The 24,810-nt window shown below is 34.3% G+C and overlaps 1 protein-coding gene, 1 long non-coding RNA gene and 1 pseudogene across 3 annotated transcripts; 1 reads left to right on the top strand and 2 right to left on the bottom strand.

Moving 5' to 3' along the window:
* The first annotated feature begins 655 nt into the window (after positions 1–655).
* Positions 656–1,514, top strand: LOC126712822 (uncharacterized). Its single transcript, XR_007651164.1, has 2 exons — positions 656–802; positions 889–1,514. It is a non-coding gene; the product is annotated as an uncharacterized LOC126712822 (long non-coding RNA).
* LOC126712821 (uncharacterized) lies at positions 671–7,695 on the bottom strand (annotated as a pseudogene).
* Positions 7,696–9,061: 1,366 nt separating this feature from the next.
* Positions 9,062–16,765, bottom strand: LOC126712820 (BTB/POZ domain-containing protein NPY1). Of its 2 annotated transcripts, XM_050412305.1 has the most exons (5): positions 16,177–16,765; positions 15,634–16,026; positions 13,068–13,137; positions 10,828–12,006; positions 9,062–9,929 (listed from the first exon to the last, which is right to left on the bottom strand). In XM_050412305.1, exons 2-5 carry the CDS (start codon positions 15,693–15,695, stop codon positions 9,390–9,392), a joined length of 1,851 nt encoding a protein of 616 aa, XP_050268262.1. In that variant the 5' UTR covers positions 15,696–16,026; positions 16,177–16,765; the 3' UTR covers positions 9,062–9,389. The 2 variants fall into 2 exon arrangements, with proteins under 2 accessions (XP_050268262.1, XP_050268260.1); XM_050412303.1 differs by having other exon boundaries at positions 15,634–16,765.
* Positions 16,766–24,810: the final 8,045 nt, after the last annotated feature.

Genomic DNA, 24,810 nt, shown 5'->3' with positions numbered 1-24,810 from the left:
ATGTCATTGCTTAGACGTGCCAATGTGTGATTGGTTTTGCATGCTTTTATTTCAATGACACTTGGCAAATTTTTGTTGGTTTTTGAATAGTGATAGCAAAACCTAGTAACAATACGTGACGCTTTTGTAATTGGTCGTACTTTGTGGACTTGGTACTTACACTCGTCGATGTGTGGCCTACGTCATTGCTTAGACATGCCAATGTGTGATTGGTTTTGCATGCTTTTTTATGCTTTTATTTCAATGATACTTGGCAAATCTTTGTTGGTTTCTGAATAGTGATAGCAGAACTTAGTAACAATACGTGGCGCTTTTGTAATTGGCTGTACTTTGTGGACTTGGTAGTATGATGTGTCAACTTGTGATAGGTTGAAAATTTTCCCTCTCTACGCCTACATTAATTTCAATGTAATACAACATTAATATAAACTATTTAGTTGTTTATGACTTTCCACTATAGTCGTAAGCCTTTTAAGCCAAACCATGTTAATTTCTGTATAATTCCATTCACTTTATCGATTGTCTTTCATTCTCAAACTCAACCACACCACAACAATTTCAACAATGTTATCTAATTTCATGAGCAGAAAACAATTGCGTTTTCCTCTTAGGTTAGATATTACATCATATTATTTTAGTTTCTCCAAAGGTAACAGGTTCACGAAAGAGGGGAAAAAAAGTGTTTGAAGCTTTATGATGGGTCTTATTCAAGCTCATGTAATCAGCTCTTGTTCATATCAATGTACATTCAGTTTCAAGCATCCTTCACCGATTTGGAAGAGATCAAATCCAAAAAATTTAAGTATGTCATTGTCACCAAAATTTATTTGTTTGTTTATATTTTTACTGTTTCTTGTCTAGTATATTTATCTTATTATCTTGAATTAGCATGACAGTTGCAAAGCTTTAATTGGAACAGCATCCAGTCAGCATCAAAGACTTGCTGCAATTGTGAAACAATGGCAGGTGTGTAAGTCCCGAAGCTAACACTGGCTGTCACATAAAAGTAATCCCACACAAGATTGCTTGTGGCAACATGGGCTCGAACATCACTAACAACATACTTTCCGTGTTGACCCTTGTAAAACCAGGATAGATGTTTCCTGTGCTAGTTCCATTTGGAAATTTGGCAGGTCCTGTCAAGTTGAAACCAGGAACCTTATAGTACTTGATCTCAACTTTGCCTGCACAGTCATTGTACTTTGAAGAAGAGCAGAGAACGTTAGAGTTGAGGAGAGACTTCAAGTATTGATCTGCATTGCTGATAGAATATTTCCAGTATGCTACCAATAACTTCACTGTTGCTTGCTTAGAGAAGACTACCTGACAATAATAACTTTGTAAGAATATGAAACTTTGATACATGGAAGGATACTTATTAGAGGAGTATACACCCTGTAGCACATTGGCTAATGTTAATTTGCAAACTAATTGTTTATGAAAAGAAAATATGTATGGCAAAAATATAAAGCAATGACAGTGGAAGTTACCTCTGATATTGCAGAGGAAATGGATGACCAATAAACTGTTGGGGTCATATTCTCAGATTGACCAAGCCAATCCATGGTATTAATTCTAACGATCAATCCACTTCCTACAGATTTAATTGTATCCACCCATGCTTACTCGTCAGCTTGATATGTTCCAAATAATAACTGCCAACTACAAATCACATCAAGATAAATGAAGCATAAAACAGAATAAACATGTTAAAATTAACACATCAATTTTATTAATTTAGGAGGTTCTTATTTTTCTTTTTAAATAGAAGCACAACAGCATTAGATATAGAAAACAAGAGATGTAATTCCAAGATGCAAAGCAGAAAAGATAGTATTGATCCTTCAATAAAACATTATCCATTCTCATTTCATTTGTCAACTCAAATAAAGTCAAAATAGAAATTTGGGTTAATTTCTAACAAGCATGTATGAGATCTCATTCCAAATGATTCAATTTTAGTTATGTATCATCATTTGTAATAGTTCTATACTAAAATTATGAATTTTCCTTTGTTTATATATAGTCCAATTTCCAAATGACACTTTTAGACATCATAGTCAATACCAGAAATATGAGCTTTGGAAAAAAAAAAAAAAAAAAGTAATTGCAGAATTACCTCTGGAGGAGAAAAGAAAGACAGTTGAAATGAGGCCGCAGAGTTGAATTACTGTATCCAGGAGTTTGAATTGACATCTTAAACATATAGGGATCTGACAATGTAGGATATCCAGCTACAAGGGGAATCTCCACATATGCAGGAATAGGAGACCTGTGAAGAAATAATCATATACAAATAATTGGGGAAAAAAAAAAAAAAACTGTCCTAAGAGTTTCTTCTTCCAAAGTCTACCAACAATACTGCAACCAAAAATAGTTATCAAGTCATAATTTGCTCATTGCCAAGCTCAACATTCAGCGTTTGATTTTGATGATAACTACAAATAGAAAACCTAGGGTTACAATCACCCAAAGGCCAAAGTGAAGCAAACAGTTCCTTACCAGAATTCTTAAATTATATAATAATTTAAACTTAATGAAACATGTTACAAAAAAATATTATTGAAAAGCCTCTGCTCAAAGCTGTTTTGTTATTGCTAAATTTGAGTTCCAAGTAAAAATCGAGTTTAGCAAACGTGAGTTCTAAGCAAATAACTGCCGTCTTATTGAAAATAACACATTAGATGATCCACGTGAGAAGCTATCAGCATGAAACTAGAGTTTGCTAAACTCAATTTTCACTTAGAACTCGAGTTCCAAAAGGGGTAAATAACAAAATAACTTTGGGTACTTTTCAATAATTTTTTTTTTTTGCAAAAACTGAATATTTGGAAAAAAAAAAAAACTTAAATAACACATGCATCATTTAACCTACAAATTTTACATTATTTTCTTATAAAATAATTATATTATATTTTTCCACACATTACGTGAGTTTGCAACTAGTTATACTAATAGGTCATTTTCTCTTCATTAACAAAAAACCCATGAGATGAATTCCATAATTGTTGAAATATAGAAAGTCATACTAGAATTACAAAGGCAAACAAAACCCTATAAAACACCAATATATGATAGTAAATAAACAAAAAAATCTACACACTTCAGGCAGAGCAATCTATATCAGAACATAAAATTAATTACAATGATTAAAATTGGTACATGGTTTTCACAATAAGCATTTGACATACCTGCACCTCTCTTTAGGGTCAATGAAATATGACCAGCAAGGAACTGTTCTATTAATTTGCCATTGTTCATCCCAAACTGTTTTTGTGTGAGCTGAAGAATTAAGAAATGCAAGCTTCCATAGATTGTCAAAGTAGGTCTCAACCATCTTTGCTATTGTTGGACAACCAGCAAGATAAATCCTGAGCTCCTTCACCTATAACCATTTTGTAATCAGGACACACTATGGCTTGATTTTTTAGAAAACCAACATGCTCATAGCTCACGACATAATTAGAAGAGTAAACTATACAACTTAAACAAATAGTTTTGCAATCGTAAAGTTCCCCAAAAAAATCATGATGAATAGATACATGCATAGGGATGAAGACAAGGACTAAGGAAAAAAAAAAGATATCTTAAGTAGATTTTGTAGCTGCGCTTATTACATATACATCAACCAACAGGCAACAGCTAACAACAAAGGATGGATTTCCCCACAAGTATAGAGCAACTGCTGATGATTATGAAGTAGTAAAATAATTAAACAAGGGCAAGTAACAAACTGAAGAGATGGTTTTAGACCCTGGTTTTTAAAATAAATTAATTTGATTCCCCTACTACTTAGTAAGGAAACAAAAAGAAATTCAATTAGATACTTGGTAAAATCCCACATTGATCTATTCATGCAAGATGTAAAAGGAGAGAATCTGACCTTTGAAGCCATCAAATTTGGCTGATATATATTCAAGTTCTTATACCTTTTTATTAATGAAGAAAGCATGATTGATAATTAGACTTGTTCACTCTAATTAATTTTATTTACAGTATCATATAAGTGCTTTGATCCTCACAGATGTAATCACCAGAGAACCTACTTTTACTATCCTTATAAAATGATTTGGCTTTGAGAAAATGAGAAGTTATCCCTCGATAGTCATCACCAAATATGCAAGAAATATGATTTATTACAATACCTGTGTGAGAGATTTCCAATCTTGATTAGCAGATCCAATATATACATCTCAATGATCTGAAATCCAAACTTTTGCATGAACTATGCCTGACCCATACCATTCACCAAGTAACAAAGTCACATTCTTCACATTTGGCCTTCCTGAAGCAAGGTTGGATGGTTCTGTGGTATACTCAGGATAAACTCCTGAGTGTGATAATAGTCTGCATCATATGCATCAAATAGAGAATGGTCGATTTAACTATTTAAAGTACAAGGATTATTTTTCATTTGCAGGTAAATGGTGTATAAATATCATTAATTAAAAAAATAACAATTTTAAAGCAAATAAGAAGATAGCATCATTCTATAAAAAGGGAATGTAAACATATAACAATCATTTTCTATTAATAAAGGGGCAAGCAAAATGCAATTCCCAAATCCATATATGAAGCAAGGGTGCGTTTTCGAATTCAGGTGCAGTTGCAGGTGCGGGACTCGGCAATTTTTGAAAAAGTTGGGTGCAGGTGCGGCGATTAAAAAATTATTAAAAATATTTTTATTTCTATTGTCTATATATTTTTACTATTAAAATATTCTTAAAAAACACATTATTATGCCTTGATTTACAAAACAAAGAAAGAAAAAGGCAAGAAACACAAAACAAAAATAAACATAAAGATGAGACATTTATGACATGAATTGCACTTCTCTTCCTCAATTTTGTCACCCTATAAACAAAATGTAAACTCCATAAACAAAAATCGTGGACTCAATTATACTACTAAGAACATACCCTTCACTCAAAAATAAAACATTTGTATCATACATTATCAAAACTTAACCAAACAGCACAAACAAAAAAAAAAAAAAAAAAAAAAAAAAAAAAAAAAAAAAAAACAAACAAACAAACAAAAGCAAAAGAATTAGGGACGAACCTGGTTTTGATGGTTGTGGTGGGCAAAAAGGGAAGGTTTTGTTTATGAAGAGTTTTGGGGGTTAAGAAGAGTGAGGGTTTAAGGCTGATTTGGCTGTTTCGGTCGCTGGCCGATATGACCTGATTCGGCCAATATGGCTTGATTTTGGCTGAATCAGCCCAATTCAACTCAAATCCGTGAAAAAAAAAAAAAGCTCAAACGTGGCGCCGACGCGCGGGCCATGTCGAACTTGGGTACAGCACCCTCCCAGCCGCGTTCGTGCTTCATAATCCTCCCCCCCCCCCTCCCCCCCAAAAAAAAAAAAAAAAAGCTTGACAACTTTGTATTAGAAAATTGGCTTTTCAACCAACAAACAGACTCATGTCCATTTCAGCATTTTTCCACAGACTATTCTCTGCATTGTATGCTCACATATTTATTTTGATAAGTATAGTCTTCAAACACACAGACGCACACACATCTTTAAAATAAATCAATAGTTAAACTTTAGCTTGTCAAGTGACCAGAAGCCATCAAAGGCATAGAGACCACTCCACAATAACTATCAATTATAGTATAAGAGATGAAAAAAAGGGGAGGATCACCTCCAACAGAGTAAAGCTCCTAGAGGAACATGAGGATAAGGCTATTGACTACCAAACAACTTAATATGGGAATCGTTCCACCTTATAGCAATATGATATTGCATACATAATAGCTGAAAATTGCCTTCATCTTAAAACTACAAAAGAAACTTTCATATATACACACACGCACACTTAAGAAATTTGCAAGTTACATGCAAGAGTTGTGAGCTTCAATACCCACCTGCTACATCATCATCTTGTTTCTCTTATCAAATTTGCAGAACAGTTCCAAAACTACAAGACCATTGTGGCTTTTATAACATAAGCATACTAAATTTAATTTAAAAAAATCCCTACCTAACATTAACATTGCGATCAGCAACATTCTCTATAGCCTTGTATACATCATAACCTTCTTTAGCACCAGATTCTTGTAAGCCATCACATTCCATCACAAAAGCTCACACCATATGCGTCGATTATCAGAATAGAGTAAAAAAGCAATAAGTCTATCTATACACATAAATTAAAAGCCTTTTTCAGAACACAACTTGCTGAGCATTGGTGGAGAATTTTTGTTTAGGGGGCTATAGTTAATCACAATTATAGAGATATGCCCATTATGCATATCATTTTTCTATGTCGAAAACAGAAAAAGAAAAGGTTATGATGCAGTAGATGCTATAGTTTCAAACAAGAAACAAAATGATGACATAGTAATTTTATTTTGCTTTGCTGAAAAGTTTATAATAAATTACGTGATAGACTAGTTTAGTATAAGCTCACTATATAAATTCAAGTTCACCCTTTAAAAATCGAATCGGTTCCTATGCATGTTTTCAAGAAAAAAATCATTTAACTTTCAAATTGGTCTTGTATAGCATTTACTAGAATGAATACCATTTGGTCCAGTATACCATTTACTAGACTGAATACCACTTTAATGTTTTAATTCTTAAGTTAAAGTACATGTTTTGTTCTGAAAAATCATTTAATTCAAGTTTATCCCTTTGAAAGTCAAATTGATTCTTGAAAAAAAAAAAAAAAAAAAAATTCATTGAGCATTCACTTCACTTGAATTTTGTGTGTCAAATTGATCCCTAATACCATTTGCTAGAGTGAAGGAATTGTTTGTTTGACTTGGAAATTTTTTTTCTTTTATCATGTAGCAATTAGCATACTTTGGAGGGGAAAAAAAAGCCTAATATACAACAGTTACAACCATAGCAAATGTCCGAAATGAGAGAAAACTAGTAAGCTACATTGCTGATGTTTACATTGTTAAATAAACTCCTTTTTAGTTATAAAGAAATTGTTTTTCATTATCAAAATAATTTCTATATTAATCAATTACATCACTTCATTACGTTAGAATTGTTTGATTAGATAATTAAATTTACCATTTCCGAAGAGTTTATGCATTTGGAAGAATCCATCACCAACTTTGTATAAATCATCAAAGTTTGACTGTATTTTGCTAAGCTGCGGTTCTTGCGTTCTACTTCTCTTTCATTTTTACAAAAGATTCTCACTAGACTCGATTTCCTAGGAAATGGCAATGACAATGAAGTGGAGTGTGAAATGCTGACTACTAACTCCACCTGCCAATATTTTATAGTAGAAATATTTGAAAACGTTGATATATTCAAAGATTATATATTCTCTTTTGTGATTTCCAACACTTTCTAGCCTACCAAACAGAGCTGAAAAGTTGTACCAAGACTAGTGTAAAGTGTAAACATACCGGTGGATAAGACGCCAGGTACACGAGGGAGATGGCGCATGTCTATGGGGATTGATTGGACTAGCCACCCTTTGCATTCTTGTGATGACTCAGAAACATGTGGCAGTGAAAAATTGGCCACGATAATGAGAGCAACAATTATATTGGCTCTCTTACTAGAGCTGACGTTCATTTTTCCTTGTCTTTTCTCGCTCTCTTTCGTGTGAATCAAAGTGCAAAGTGTATAGACAATACTCTTATAGAGAGACAGTCACAGAACGAAAGTCAAACCACTCCAACAAAGGGAATATTCAGAGGTTGTTTGGCTGATGATTCTAGGAAGTATGGGAAAGTCACTCTCAAGAGTCAAGACTCGCGGCTATCCCTATCCTCCAAGAAGTGAAAACCGAAATATTCTATAACCTCTTATTATTTTATTTCACATATACAACATAACTGATTGTAACTGATTATAAATTGTTGGTTTAGGTAAAAATGACAAACAACCAATCATAGTTTATTACATAAGATAATTGTGAAAATTGATATAAAATAAGTTGTGGTCCTAACTAATGAAAACCGTGCATAAAGTCTCATGTAAATAAATAACATGTCATCCACAATTTAGATTTCAAAAGGATTAGTTGATTACTATTGAATAATCACAATTATTGCTTCAACTCTTTAGTCTTTTTTTCTAACACTACATTTTTTTAAATACAATTTAGATTACAATTTTCCCTTTAATTTCGTTAACAAGCGTCCTAATGCCACAAGTAAAGATGCATTTTGATTATAAATTAATGGTCCGGTGCTCAACATGTCAATGGAATACTTGCAAAAACCAAGATTGACTAGTAGCAACGAAGAAAAACTATCAAGTATTTGATTTATGAATTCACCCTCTTACATGGGTACTACATGTAAGAGGACGGACGCATGTATTAGATACATATAATACCACATTTTAGCAAGGAAGTAGCACTTCAACGCTTAAGTATGATGATCTCACGAAGAAATAGCCTTTAGGAGGTATCATGCACATGCACTCATATTTGTATACCTTAATTTCTTAAGCTCATTAGGAGTGCACGCTTCTTGATTGTAGCCCTCAGTTTGATAGTGAACTTAATGGTCTAGTTGATATTGTTGTTATGAGCGTGATTAGTAGGGTTGCATCTATCATGGGCGAGATTCTTGGCCTCTAGACCATTGGTTCCCATAAATGAAGATTGTGTGCCTAAGACTAAGAGGTCATCTTTCAGGTCATGCTTGTCCTAGGAGCTTCGAGATTTGAGGTCCAAGCTCTAAGAGTAAGCATGCTGCCTTTCATTGGTTGCCCCGTCCAACATGTGAGTAAGCATGCTGCCTTTCATTGGTTGCCCCGTCCAACATGTCCCAAGTCATTCGTTCAAGCTGCGATGATGTAGTAGGTTGTCTAATCTTATACTAATGTGGCTCTCTTAGACTTGTTTTCCTGTATCACATATCATACTTAGTATTGCAGCATAAGAGGGGGGGGGGGGGGGGGGGGGGGGTTGGTGTGGTGGGGTGATAGGGAGGATAATTTTGTATCACATTTGAGCAGTGTCATATCACATTTTGGGAAACATGTCTTATGTTAAGTTGAGGTAGGAGAAATGGCTCATGTCAATCTTGAGGATTGGTAATAAGATATTGGAAGAGAAAATAGTACCACAGAGAAAGCTAGTGAAGGGGAAAGTTTGAATCATTACGGCCTTTAATTTAGGGGATCAAGATCCTGTACAAGGAAACATAAAGTATTAAGAAAGCATAAAGAACCTACTTTGACTTTATAGGATAGCCGATCTTACATTTGAAACCAACAGATGTGAGAGAGAGATCAAGCAATCAAAAAGCTCATTACATTTTTCTGCAGAAAACCCCCTTCTCTGAATATTGTGCACTGCAGCTAAGTTAATACCCATTATCAGCTATGGCAAAACCTACCACTTTTTACACTTCAAGCAGTTTGAATCTTCTTCACTTTTTAGTTTGAAATGAGCTCCCAAAATCCTTTAGGAGATGGAATGCCTCCTGTGTCTTGATGATGAGCCAGAAGATTTGGTGTCTCCAGGAGCCATTGAAGTCGGGCTTTGAGAACTCCCAGATGACTCAGAGCTCTTGTTATCTCCATGCCCTTTACCCACAACCCACAGCTTATCAAATATTCTACGCGACCGTGATGGCAGTAACTGAATGCCACTTCTGCCATTTTTGCTGTTCTTCTTAGCCAATTTCCCGTTCTTCCGGAACTCCTCCTCTTTTATCCTCATTTGACTCATCTGCTTTTTAAGGGTTCTGCAGCTTTCAGCTGCTGTCTTCTCACATTCTTCATCTGTATTTGTCGTGGAACGTGAAGCATCACGGGGATTGTTGTTAATGGATCGAACATTAGCAGATGCTCTAACCTGCTCAAAAAAGAGAACCTGGACAACAACCCGAAGTGGCAGGCGCTCATTCTGTGCAGCATGCATGGACGCATCCATACTCAGTTTCTTGACATCCATAAGTCCACATATCTTCTTCCTTTCAACTTTTGTTAAATTAGGATGCTCCTGAAAACACAATAATTTATCAGAAATTCATTCAGGTAATGTGTTCAAATCCATATAGGTTGCATCTTCTAAATCATGAGTTAAGCTGTCTGGTTCACATTCACAAGAGAGCACCATGTATTTATAAATCAAAAAGAGTTGAGGTATTATAGTGACTTAAAATCTTCACCCTGTCTTATTTGATTAATGATGTATCGACAATGTTGAACAAGAAAACACAGAAGACAACATTTACAAAAAGAAAATAACGGCATTTCCCAGAAACATAAATAAAAGAACCCCAAGGAGTTGGTTTGAGCGAGTCTTCAATTTGCAATCAGGACACCTCAGCAAGCATTGGCCCAACTTGAAAACCGAAAACCACCCCTTGTGGTGGCCAACCCCAGGGACTTATTCTAGTGATTACCAAATACATGTGAGATAGGAGCACTACAGGTGTACAGGCAATAGTAAGACAAAAAGGAGCCTGGAACACCTTGTTAGCCAAATACAAGACAAAATGCATCAGTATAATTCTAATCTCAGCGTTAGAATATTTCACAGTATTAGTTTTATATATTTTGTGTTGGAAATATGAGAAACAAAGCAGTGAAAATGTTCCACTTTAATCCGATGCTGGAAGCTATCAGACAAAAATTACTCTGCATACCACAGCAGAGCATATAAGTCTAATGCCATAGCTAGATAATGTCTGGTTAGTCTACTCAGAGCCCTAAGAATTTGAAATACCTAAGCTTCTACAGTAATTTTCTTGTATAATAATACATGAGTAAAGGCCACTTTACTGATACTCAGAAAGCATAACCCAGTTTACGTATATATATTTCAAGAGCTTAACTCGGATAATTAAATATACTAAATTGGTGTGCAAGGCATAATAAAATCCAACAGTTCATACCTTCAGGTAAATGTCTATGGCCTTGTACAATCCATCATGAGTTAATCTTGCTGACTGAGGAATTGTATGTGATAAGTCAATGAAACTAGACAGGGTAAGATTTCGATCACGTGCAATTTCCGCAAGATAACCATCAATCAGTTTAGCAACACTCAACAAGGATCCATGCCCCAAGACAAAACTATCAACCCCCTTCTCATTCTTCCCAACAACATCCATATCCCAATTAGACTTTTCATGCATCAAAAATCGATTTACAATGCATTGCACCAACTCAACATCATATGTAGTAATTTGAGGAGGCCGAGATGGGATCAATAAATCCGTAACAGAAGCCTCATGTAACTTCATACTTATCCTATTCACCAAATCTTCCCTTGATGACTCATCCGCTCCAACTAAAATTGCAACTTTCAATAGTTTCAGCAAGAAACTACATGAACAACCCACACCTCTGTCAGATGGCAGTAAGCAAACAATCGTTTCTACCAAAGATGTGTTCCTCCAGGCATGAGCATCAGAAACCAAAGCATCAACAGAATCCGGCAACCATCTAACTGCATAAGTTTTTAGTGCCTCCCCAATTACGCTACCATCCATTCTTCCCTTTGATTTTACAGCAATCATAACTCGCTTGTAAAGATCAATCTCCAACTCACATATATCTTCAACCCACCAATCTTTTGGAACAGATTCGAATTTCTCAGGGAACTTCACTCCATCCTCGACAATTTTATCTTGCTCTGCTAATTTCCGATTATATGTGTAGGACCAGGTGATGTTCACAGGGTTCACAGAAGTTTTAGAGGCAATGGAATCTATGCATCTTCCAATAATTTTCAGGTCTTCAGACCATGGTAGAAGAGATTTGGTCGTTTGGAGAACAATAATGGAATCTTTCCAGCTACGGAAGATACTTGAGTTGAGAAATACCTCAATTTTAAATATCAGGTTTCCTCGATCAATGTCCTCAGTCATCTCAAGGTACTCAGCTGCACAACGAGCAGCCACGACATTGTATGCATTGAGAGTAACAGTCATTCCATAGCAGAACTTCGCACAAATTTCAAAGGCTTTTGGCCCACCAGGAAAATCAACCATGTGAATTTCATCATCACTCTCCTCATTGGCCTTCATCACTAGTTTCTGCAGGCGATTGCTCTTGGACAAGAGAGGGAACTGCAAAGACAAAGACAGTATACAAAGTATTACAAACCAGAATATACAGCTGGTGGAAAATGGTCACTTTTTTTTTGGGGGGGGGGGGGTGGGGCGGGGGGGGGGGGGTGTTGGTCCTCAAAAATAGAATACATCTTTCATGCTCATAGAGACATTGTACACAGAGCAAATAACTTTTTGTCAGTAACCTCGTTAGATCATAATTTAAGTTTCTACAAGAGATAATTAGGCATCTATGTAAGACGAACAAAATTTTGCACTTCAAAAGATACCAAGAAAGAGTGTTATCATCTTTCTTTGTATGCCATTCACATTGCTGTTTCCTGGGTGGTACTAACACAGCCTGAGAAGAGACCTCAACCAGCCATGACAACATTATAAAGTCCGAATTCAGAGGCCTATGCTCCCTGTTCTTGGTTGAAGCACGGATCATATACCACATGCCTCTTATTAAGACAGTTATTTTCGTATTAATTTGATCATTTGTTTGACTGTTGTCCATTTGGTCAAGCCTTCAAAACAACAAAAACGGTTTATCTCCATCTAAAAACACAACATAAAATAGATTCCAAAATGATGTTTTCAGGTATGTTTCTCCAATCACAACAATGAACACAGATTTCACTTGAGATTGGATTATTGGAAAGAGATGCTTTAACTGCTGTTGTATGAGCCCTTAAACAATAGCTTCAGTCTAGCAAATGATTTATTAATTTTTTTTTCCATATTCTTTTGCAATGAAACAGAAACCCGTAAATTTTGTAAAAGATATGCATATGTAGCCACCTGTCACCCAATCTTCTAATGTCGAGTTAGTGTGGTTTCACTTTATTCACATGCTTGTTTGCATAAAAGATAAAATTATCTCCTCTCAGAACAGTTGGCATATTAGTTACCATGAAAATATCATTACTTTTGAATATTTTTATAGGTTGACCAATTTAAAATAATAAGACATTGAACCAATTCTTTTTTAGATAAGTAGAATAAAACAATTCAGTTAGCTAAGATAATGTTAAATTCAACCCACTTGAGGGAAAAGCATAAAAAGAACACCATACCTTATGAAGGTAAAACTTCACTTCACCGACATTTATGATGACATCCGTAGCCAAATCAGATGACACATACCTGCATGAGCAGACTCGAGATGCTAAGCCATTAAGGAGGGTGGAGACCACAAAGTTAAAAATGAAATGAAATGCATATGACCATCTCATGGTTTATAACCTCAAATAAACATTTTAAAAAAAATTTATAAAGAGGTTATGATTCTTTTGATGGTAATATCATTATAAATTGTAAGTTTTAACTCTTCACTACATGATGCAACAGATATAACATATTCTTCTTTTATTTTTTTACCGAACATATTCTCCTTATAAATGTTTTAAATATCCAAAGACCATAGAACCAGGCATCAATCTCAAAAAAAAAAAAAAAAAAAAAAAGTGTAATGTGTAATATAAAGGTATCAGGGAGGGCTGGGTGTAACCTTGATTAGAGGACCTCACCCTGCTCCTAGGGTTCCTAGGGTTGTACTTGTAAATAAGTCAAGCCAAGTATTAAAAGTTCAAGATTGATTCATTTAATTTTTCTTCAAACACAAGCCAAGCTTGAGCTCGTCACCAAGCTAGATAACATGTTCAAGCTTGGTTCATTTTCTTATTCAACAAGCTCAAGCTTTTCACAAGATACTTTGAATAATCTATTTTTTCCATCATATATACTAAACACCATGACAAAAAAAAAAAAAAAAAAAAATTTACCCTTTCAAAAATTCATGCTAATAATTAATAACTAAATTTAAGTAGAATGATTTCTGTTTATGAATTTATAAATTAGATTCACCAATCTTAAGTTGTTAAAAATTATAGAATTTTTACTATGACATGAACTATTTATATCATCAAAAAAATTACACATAATAATTTGATATCTCATATACTTATTTACAACTTTGCACAATATGATCTCAAGTCTAATAAGCATATTTTTATGTCTCATAGTCACAAGCTTGTTCATAACACATTATTATGTTAGAGCTTAGCTTGCTTAATAGATGAGCCCAAACCTAGGCAGCTTGGCTTGTTTGCTAACAAAGCGAATATAAACAAGCTTTTGTTGAGCCAAGTCTAAGCTGTTCATAACAACTCAGTTCTTTAACAGCCCTACTTGCTCTTACACACAGTTGATAACCCAAATAACAGTTACAGTGACATAGCAGCACAATTTTCATCCAGTCTTAAATGCAAAGAGCATAACAACTCAAAGAAGAGTAATTTTTGTTTTGTTTGATAATTCAAAAGTTGGGATTTGAACCATGGACGCCTTTAGTGTTTCCAGGAGGTGCTAGTTGAGCTACAAGGCTATTGGCAGGAGTGAATTGAATGTTAGCTGGTGCATGTATGATCATTCAATTGATCGTAGTTTAAAGATACATGTCTTAAAGAATAATGAGACAAATGTTGAGCACCAGGACTGCCTAACCCAAATAACAAGCCCAATGGATGAGATAAGAGATTTCTTCTAAAATCCATATATAAATTATGCTTGATGCTTAAGTATATGAATGGATGGATTTGAATTACATTTACAGACAAAGGTCAAGAAAAGCCACCCCTCTGGTTCCCAAAAATCTAAAATCAAAACCATTGCATGCATGTGAGATATGAACCAAAAGGTCTGAAAACTCATTTTATGGGGTAATAACACTCCAATATCTACCACCCTTTTTTTTCGCTTAAGTAAACAAAACTCGTAAAAATCAAGGCCCCCACCCCTCCCAATCCCCCCCCCCCCCCCCAAAAAAAAAAGCAATTTGCATTATAACATGTGATCCCATAATTAAAGGAATTAACCACCAAATTAGCTTTGTTTTTGTCTGATTTTCATTATGCAACGAGACAAAGATAGTGCACATGCAAGAGGTTATGACACTTCGTTATTAAAGATGCCCTTGAGGCAACAAAGCTGGATTGGTGATGGTCAAACCATCCATGCACAGGTTTAACTTTTCCTCTGACCAATTTGACACATGATGTGATAAATGGAAATCTGCATGTAGCATCGCCAGTACAACCTATTTGGAGGTAGAAATTGTAAATGTTGGTGCAATTAATGTCATTGTATGTGTAAAGAAGTTACCCAAAAAACAACTTGGAACTCCCATATGACATTATATTATTGATCTGGGCCACAAATTCTTCACAAAGATGAAACCTTTCAATGACAGGACCACCTCCTGAGTGGACTTAAGATTATATCACATCCATACCTTCTTTTTATTTTTTAAAGTTTGTACTTAACAGGGTTTTTCAACTGAATTTAAAAAGGTTTTGATTAGTTTTACAATTTTCAAAAGTTAGAAATGTCTGCTTTACATTTTTTCCGCTTCACATACAAATCTCAAAACTGAATTAAGTGTAAGCTTTTGCTGAAAATTTCCAGAGCATGACAAAGAAATACAAGCAAATCTACAATTCTTACAAAGAAAACTTAAACCAGTAGAGCATTACCATTAAGTCCAAAATCAAACAAAAATGAACCCAAAAAAAGCACACAAAAGAACTTTTATATGAATTTAGAATTTGAGGTAAAGGAAAAACCCCTCACTCACTGACTTACCTGATAGTTTTCCCTTCTGCTTGAAACACATCAGGCTTGGAACCCAACTTCATAAACTTCATTTTTGTTCACCACTGAATACCCCTCCTAAGTAGCACAAATAGCAAATTTGTCACTCTGAAATGTCGGATTTTGAGACAAACCCAGTTGAAGAAACCAAAAACCCACTTCAGAAATGGCGGTTCTTCTTCCTCTTTCTTCTTCTTCTATCTAAAAGAACGCTTCCACAGGACCGTGACAACCACAAACAGCACCACCACCACCAGAGCGAGACAAGTCTCCACCTTTATACCACTGTCTCGATCTTCGTGCTTTTCCCATTGATTGATTTCAAGGCTCTATGATGGCATTGATGACGCCGGTAGAGGAGAAAGAAAGAGAATATCTAAAATCCTATGGAGCAGAGAGAGAGAGAGAGCAATGGTTTCCCAGAATAACACACAAGGAAAATAGCGTCAGAAAGAGAAAGAAAGAAAGGAAGAGAATACAAAGCTTGGAATACAGAAACAAATATTAAAAGAGGGTCTGAGTTCTGAGCCTGACGAGTGAAAGCGAGAAAGTAATTGGCGTCAGCGTTTTAGAGAGAGAAACAAGTAAAAAAAGCAGAGCATGAGAGCAGAGACTTAGAGAGAGAAAGAGAGAAACGATCCAAATTCTTTAATTTTTTTTTGTTGAGTTTCTCTCTCTAAGTCTACTCTACTCTATGAGCTCTAAACTCTCATAAATTGTCGCCGCCTTTGCTTTAAATCACTCTGATCCGCTGAAGATCCTTTCTTTTTTGGCGCAAATCTCAATGCATCTCTCTCTCTATACGCTCTACTCTGAGCAAGCCCTCTGATGCCCTTGTCTCCTTCTAGCCCTGAATTCTTTCAGCAAAACAAAAATGAGGGAAAGTGAGAGAGAGTGTTTTTAGTGAGAGAAAAAAGGCTCAGGCTTTGTGAGTGTGTGGTAGTATTAGTAGTAGTAGAGTAGAGAGAGAGAGCAGAGCACTGTGTTTACAGGGTGGCTCAGACCTCTTCTCTTCTCTCTCTCCCTCTCCCTCTCTCTCTCTCCTCTTTTTTTCTCTCTCCTCTTTTAAAAGAAGCTTTTCTCTGCCGTTAAAGCACGCCACCCCTTATTTTCTTACCTTTTTACCCTTTCTTTTTCTCTCTATTTTCATGTCTACCACTTCTAGTTTTACCTCAACTATGGTTTGTAATGTTGTTGTGTTCCATTGCTCTGTTTTATTATTATCGTATCAATATGGGTGTCACTTGTCAGTTTTATTAATCTTTTTGGATCCAAAAAAAACAACAACTAATAGCACTGACAAAAGTGGTTGAGATGATACAAATAGATTTGGGTCCTTTTCTTTGAACAACAAAAGTGAGAGAGAAGAAAATAATAATAATATACTCTTGCCAAGCACATTACGACGAGTACTTATCTAGGGTCCCAACATGGTCGTTTGGTTTTGGTTTCATTCTCCTATCCTATGCGCTCTCTTTTTAAAGAATCCTCAACTTTCTTTCCCAAGCTGTTTTGTGTTGTTGTGTGTGAATGTGTATTGTCAGTGTATTGAGAACCAAGTAAATTAACCAAGTTCAAAACTGAATATAATCTAATAATACAAATTGTTGCACTATAACAGTCCACGTTACAAGCTACAGCAATGCGGCTGTGTTGTGACTATATATGTATGTCCCTGTGTCTGCCGCGTAGCTTTGTCTTGTGACTTTGTCATTTTGACCTTTGAGAGCATTTTAGGTACTGGAAATTGGGAAAGAGCAATGTTCTCACACACACACGTACATATATATATATATATATACACACAAATTAGAATAATAATTTGATATATAATCATAATATATTCACGCGTGAACCGGTACATCCAGTACTGAGTTGATATTTTGTTAGGTATTTATTGAAAACTTGCTCGACACATCCCGTATTAGTCAATACCAGCCAAAACCTATAATTTTGATTTTTTGTTTTTTTTTTTGGTTTATTCAAAAGGTTTCTTTTTTTTATTCCCAGAGCTATAATTGGTTTTCTTCGAAATGTGTTGAGGCACAGTAGTTGACTGGACATCTAGAAATATAATATTATTTGGATGTGGGTCATAAGAATGGCATCAAAATTCATTATTTGAACGAGACTAGATCTTATAGAATCATATTTTTACTCATTTTTGAAAGTTGGATTTTTATTTTATTTTATAATTAGTTGTTAGTAGAGAGAATTTAAACCGTGTACATTTTTATTGAAAACATAAGGAAGCGTTAGTTGAACTAAAAGCTCTTTGCGAGAATGTGTTTCTTTAATTTAGTTTTGATGTTAATACAAAAACCAGTCATGCTAGTTATTGGTACGGAATGGTATTATTATTATTATTATTATTTTTTTTTTATAGATCATACTACGGAATGGTATTTATAACATTGAGTCAAGCTCAGTCAATAATGCACCATGGATATAAATAAAGCAGAGACCAACACCATTTCTCATTGTTTGTGTCATTGTGTGTGCCTTCCATGAACGGGTAGACACCCAGACGTTGCCATAAATTAGCAACCTGTGAGGGTTTTACATGGAATAAGTACAGGGCCACAACTTGTGGCACAAGTTGTGCCGGCACTAGACTTATTCTTTTATATGAGCCCTCTATAATAATGTACTGCATATCATTTATAATGACAACAATGAAAGAAACTAGACTGTCCAAGATGGTGGTACATTCTACTATTTGCAGTAGTAGTGCTAATGCGCCATATACTGATATACAGTGTAAATATTTGTTCTTTCTCTCACTCCCTGTTTTTGTTTTTGTTTTTTTCTTTTTATTTGCATTTAATAGCCTCAGGCATACATGCATGGCGTATTTGAATTTGCGAGCTAAAAGCCTAAAACAGTAAAACCAGCGTTTGACGAGGTTTTTCATTTTGGGTCCTTCTAGTGGCCAGTGGACACGCGTTCAGTCTTGACACGCGTTAGCATCGCAACATATTTAGCCGGCACTGACCATTGGATACAAGTTCCATCCTTTCATTTTTGTCCGAAAACTTTCTTTTAAGAAAATGTCTGTGGGTTTGTTTAAATACCATTTATTATTAAAAATTAAAAATATTATAGTAAAATAATTTTTAAATATGTTAATAATGTTGTATGACCCAATTTTAATATAAATTTTGTTAAAAAAAGTATTTATAAGTCCTATAAACAATACACGGAACCCACTAAAAACGCCAACACAAATACTGAAATAACTTCAGTGCAATCCAAACATAGGCGTAATAGGATTCTGTCATTCTGTATCCATTTAGGATAGTTTAAATTTATAAACTAATTAATACTAACAATTTGTCAAATAAATCATGACAAACACATGCATAACTAGCAAAGTGAGGTTGATTTTTCTAATTTTTTTTTTCAATTATCATCTACCATCCAAAAGTAATAATACAGTAATCATCATTAACATGTTCAAAATTTTGTTTTGGTCAAGATTATAGGAAGAAACACTATATTTTTCTGTGCTCAAGGAGCAACATGCTACTTTTTACTTTTCTTTTTTTCTTTTTTTTTTCTTTTTTTTTCTTTAATCTCAATAGAAGGTGAAGGAGAGATTTGAAAACATATGATCCAGAGACGTGGTCTTTAACCGATTGTGCTACCTCTTTGGGGAATAACAATATGTTACTTGTATGGATAAGACTAAAATCCCAAAAATTAATTCTTGTACGTTTGTCATTAGCTTATTTGGTGTTTTGCTAAAAATTGATACTTTGGAAACAAAAAACAAGAAAGAAAGAGAGAGTGAAGTTTTAAAAAACTGTTTATAAACAAAATAAACTAAAATCTAAACGAAAAAGCTAGTGACATATAGACCATTTTGTCTATTCTTCTACCTTGTACCTCCTACTTACCTTTCTTAATCTCTTTAGTAAGATGGTTTAGAGCTTACACAAACACATTTCCAATTCAATTTTTCTTTATTAACCAATAAGACAATTTTTTTTTTATAGGGACTAAGACAACTTTTGTCCATCCAATTTCTAACACACTATTATTTTGGTTACTTTGAGTATCAGAGTTAATAATTTAAACCTCCAACTTTAATGCGGTTATTTATCAAAATCTTTAAACTCTGAACTAACAAATTTATCAAAATGTTTTTTTTGTTAAAAAAATAAGACGAAGTAGTGTTGGGATATTTAACAATTCATTTTACAACGAAAAGATTGTTAATTAGAAGATATATTACAATTTTTAATAATGGAGGGATTAAAATGACAATGACACAAATAAAAGGGACCAACCCATCGTCAAACCAAAATAATTTTAGCCTACAGGCTACAGCCAAGTGAAACAAACCATTAATTATACCTGCTTTTGTCTTGAATCTGATCTATGTAAACTGATTAAACTACTACCTAATAATCTTCTTATATAATTTAAAGCTTTCAGTCTTTAGTCAAACAACCTTGACTAAAGACTTTTACTGTTACTTATGTCATCTTTGGCAGAACCCTAGTCTATAATCTATATGTATCACTATCAACTATTGGGGTTTCAAACATCGACACCTTGGTCCGTAGTCATGTACTCTAATCCTCTAAAATGGGGTGTTCATTATTGCACTTCAAGGTGGAGTTTGGCCAAAACCATCACGACATTGCATCTCAGTTTTGTAGTTATATGTGCAATTTTATACCGTGTATCACATTGTGATTTGATTGGTTTTGGGTTTGAATATTTTTCAAAATTTTGGCAAAATATTTGCTTTGTTTTTGGCCTATTTTTAAAATGTTTGGTTGGTTTTTCTTTATTTTGGAATGATTAAGAGTAAATCAATAATTTTTTAGGTGTGAAATGTCTCATCTTTAAATTCAAAAAATCAAGTGATCAACACTTAGTTCATATAATATATATTAATATAAAATAAAGCATGCACACACACATATATATGGGCACAGTGCAATGTGGTTTTTTCACCTCCACTTGTAATACAATGCGGTTACTCTATTTTGTGGGCAATTTGGTTAACTTAGATGCGGTCCGAGCGGTTTAATGAACACCCATACTTTGAGCTACAAGTTCAAAATTGTTCATATGCCCTTTTTTTTTTTAATAACCTATAGTTAGAGGAGAGTGATATGACCATTGAGTATCTTCGTGAAAATATCAAGAAGTACTAATTAAACTACAAAATTCTTGGCATTGATACGTCAGATTGGCCAACGGAATTGATGTCATACTGCATTGGCAGTTTGTCACCTAAGGTTCTGTTTTAAAATGTCTCTACTTTTTTTTCGGGTAAGACTTAGTTCATAGTGGGATAGTAAAGGTTCTTCTTACTTACCTTGCACTCCTTATCTTTTCAGATTTCAATAATGGCAATTTAAATTGTTACCTCTAAATGAAGAAACAAAAAGATAAAACTTGCCAAAGGGTTCAAAGTTCAGTGACACTTTACCCCTTCTCCTCCCTCTCCCATTTGTCGAACTTTAGCTCTAATTTTAATGTATAAGAGCTTTAAGCTGAATTCAATCAAAATAAGTACTCTAATTTTCAAGATAGTTTGATTAAACACTTGCATCATTAGTGATGTAAATTAAAACAAAGGGTTAGTTAAAATGTAGTTAGACGCAACATAAATTAATAAGCTTAAGTTATCCCCACAATATTTATTATTCAACTTTTGACTATAACATCAGTGCTAGTCATGTTATGTGAGATCTCAACTAAACCTACATACCCAAAAAAACAAAAAACAAAACCAAATCAAAAACTTAATTGTCATCGACAATTTTAATTCTAGAATATGCTGTTCAGACTTGGTTGGAGTCTAATTGTAATATAATTATTGCTGTTGTTGGATTAAACTCTACATATCTAATAGCTAGCCCTACCCCAAATCCTAAGCATAAGATATGCATGCACCATTGCTAATTTCAGTAATAAAGGAGATATATGAGTGATGGATATAATGAATGTGATGTACTAGATCATCACAAAGTATTGGTACTACAATTTTAATTTAAGTTCACTTATCATTGCTTAGGGACCTAGCCTGCTGCACATGGGCAACTGGGTAGTGAATTTTACCTTCACCATATATGTTATACAATACAATCTCTTTTGTGTTTGTGATAGGTTGTATATTTCCAATGGCTTAATTAATTCTTTTTGTTTAAAATGCTTATTATATATAAAACAGTAAGATTAAACTATTTTTTTTATAGAAAAGGTCAAATTTATGAGTAGCTGTGCACATAAGGAAAGCGGAAATGAAATTATGACACATAATTACAAAAGTTTGAAAAAAAACTTAGATAGTCCCGGAGCACTACTCCAGGTTCTCACATAAATGATGGACCCTAAATGTGGTACCCACCATGGGAGCCACTCTCTTTGTGAGAGCTCAGAGCAATGCTCTAGGACTACGTAAGAATTGTCTAAAGAATTTGAATCAATGCAAACCCTGACCCAAAAAAAGTAAAAGAATTTGTTGACACGCTTTCTTTTTTGTTTTGATTTTTATAAGATTGAGGTCCCTACTCCAACAAAAGTAAAAAAAATAGATGGAGAAGGAAATCAAAAACAAATATAAAACAATGTCATTGCAAAAATTGGTTCGATATTTAGAGGAACTTGAAGATGTCACTCTTTGTCATTGGGAGGTTAGCGTGGTGAAAAAGAAAAGGATTTTAAAAAAAAGATGTATTTAGGAACTTTACTTGTAAGTCATTACTCAATCGGCCAAATTAATGATAATGGTTGGTTGATGCCTCCTTTTTATTCTACTATAATCTATATCATCTTGGACCACAAAACCATCATTAAACATTACATCATCTATGTGTGGATATGTGATAATTTTGGTTATTTATAGTAGTAGAAATATATAGGGTTCATGATAAAGTCTATCAGGACCACATAACCAAAAAGACAGGTTCAATTCTCAACAGCATTGCATTGCAAAAGCTGTACATTACAGGTAGCAAATCATTCCCATGAGCTCTTCTCCATGCAAAATATAGTATCTTTCTCAGACCCATCGAAAACCATTTTCAACAAATTTTCAAGCTCGCCCCTAGATTTCGCATTGCAATGGATAAAAGTTCAATCAATTTATCTTTAGCAGGAAAGTATATTCCCTAAAAAGAAACAATATGTAATAAGAAAGCGCTAATTATTATTGTATACGTTAAGTTGTACAGTATCATAATAAAAAATAACACGATATCAATTATGTGTACCATACATATAATGTGTAATTATCATCGTTTATAAGAAAATATATTAGCATTGCATTTTGTCAGAGCAGGAAAGCAAATACATGTGCTGATGTGGTAGTTGTCCCAAGAGGGGACCGTCCGAGGTCCAGAGAATTAAGTGCTTTTCCGATACTCATCGATACTTTTTTGTATCTTATAAATTTCTGTGTGATATATGCCATTGCCATGCATGAATACCTAAACTATATAATACAGCTTTTGGTTCCAAAAAAAAAAAAGTAGGTACCAGTCATGGTCTAGGGATCATTTGGGAATTTTGTTTTGAACATAAAACCGCCAAAATAGTGTATAGTGAAATTTTAGAATGCATTTATTGATTTTTTTTTTTATAATTATATATCCAATGTTTGCTAGCTTTGCTAAAATGTAGTCAACTTTATAGTCATGTCAAATAGGGAGTTGAGTATGTGCATTCATTGGCAAGCTATGCACCTTTTTTTTGCCACTTCACTGTCATATAATTAAGCTATGCATGGTCCCAACGAGCTAAACATGTTGGGGTAGGAGTAGGGGACCTTAGGTTAGTCTCCATGCATTAAACTTTCCTTAGACTAATTCCTTTTCATATTCAGCACAGTCGCCAAGTCCCTTATCCATTACAGTTGCCTTGTTGTGAATGTAGCTAGAAAGGAAAAAAAATAGTATAGCTAATGGCTATCAAAATAAAACAAGGAAAACGTTTTGCTGTATACAGGTTACGTGACAGGAAAAAAAATAAAGACCACGGTTTAAGAAATTACTTGATTGTGTGTATTGTATATGACCATTGGACACATGTTACTTTCTTTTTGCTATCACATAATCTTGTATACGACAAAACTTTTTCCATGAAATAATAAGAACTATTTTTTTTTTTTTAAAGACAAGGAAAATTGGTATGCACATGAAATCATAGGTGAAAACTTAAAAACTTTTTAAAAGAGACATTGGTAGTGGGTGTTTGGCAAATGCTTTGCTTTAGCAATGGGCAGAGATTTGTGTGTAATATTTTATTTAAATGACAAAAAGGCAGTTGTTAGTCAAATGATAACACCCATGTGTGGGTGCATAGAAGAAATTGCTGGTGAAATTAGGCGTGAGAATAAAAGCATCATAAATTAATGATGATGGAAAGATGGGGGGGGGGGGGGGGGGGGGGGAGTTGAGGGTCCCAATCTTTTATAATGGTTTGGGGGTGTGGATGGGCTTTTACTTAGCAATGGCTCCAAAGTGGGGGACCATATGACCCCCTTTATGCCCAACCCTTCTTTTGTTTGTTATTAGAATAAGTTCCACATTTTGGGTTCAATTGGTGCTGTTGGTGCTGGCCCTGGGTTGCAACTTATAGATTCTCTCCAGGTTTTATGCTCTAAAAGCTTGGCATGATTGTACCAACTACACAACCCATGTATCTACCTTTGCCCCCTGCCTGCTTGCTCCTCTCTCTCTCTCTCTCACACACACACACACGTAGGGATGGTGATACTTTGGAATCTATGAAAGTTGAAAGAGGAACAGACTGAGATGCAACACTATTTTGATATTTAAAGAAATGCACATCTTAGTTTACGACATAACTTAGATATATTTTCTTTTAAGTGTAATGCATTAGTTTCTCCAATTACATTCAGAAATTTTCTTTATTGACGAGTACAAGTCATACGACTATACCATACAAGCAACACTATCTTTTTCAAGAAAAATTAGATGCAATCAATTTATGTGTTTGAATTTTATTGGGGGTAATCAATGTGCTGCACCAAATTTACTGTACCTATATTTTCATCTTATTTACAAGTTTTCCACAAATAAAAGGAAAAAAAAAAACATTTAGAATTGAGAAAGATTATGAATACAACAAAATATTACAATATTTTCACAACACTCTTTCTTTTAGTTGTGGTGGTGGGTCTCA

The sequence above is a fragment of the Quercus robur genome, chromosome 2 (assembly GCF_932294415.1).
Source record: "Quercus robur chromosome 2, dhQueRobu3.1, whole genome shotgun sequence".
Lineage (NCBI taxonomy): Eukaryota > Viridiplantae > Streptophyta > Magnoliopsida > Fagales > Fagaceae > Quercus > Quercus robur.
This window is presented reverse-complemented; position numbering and strand designations above follow the sequence as displayed.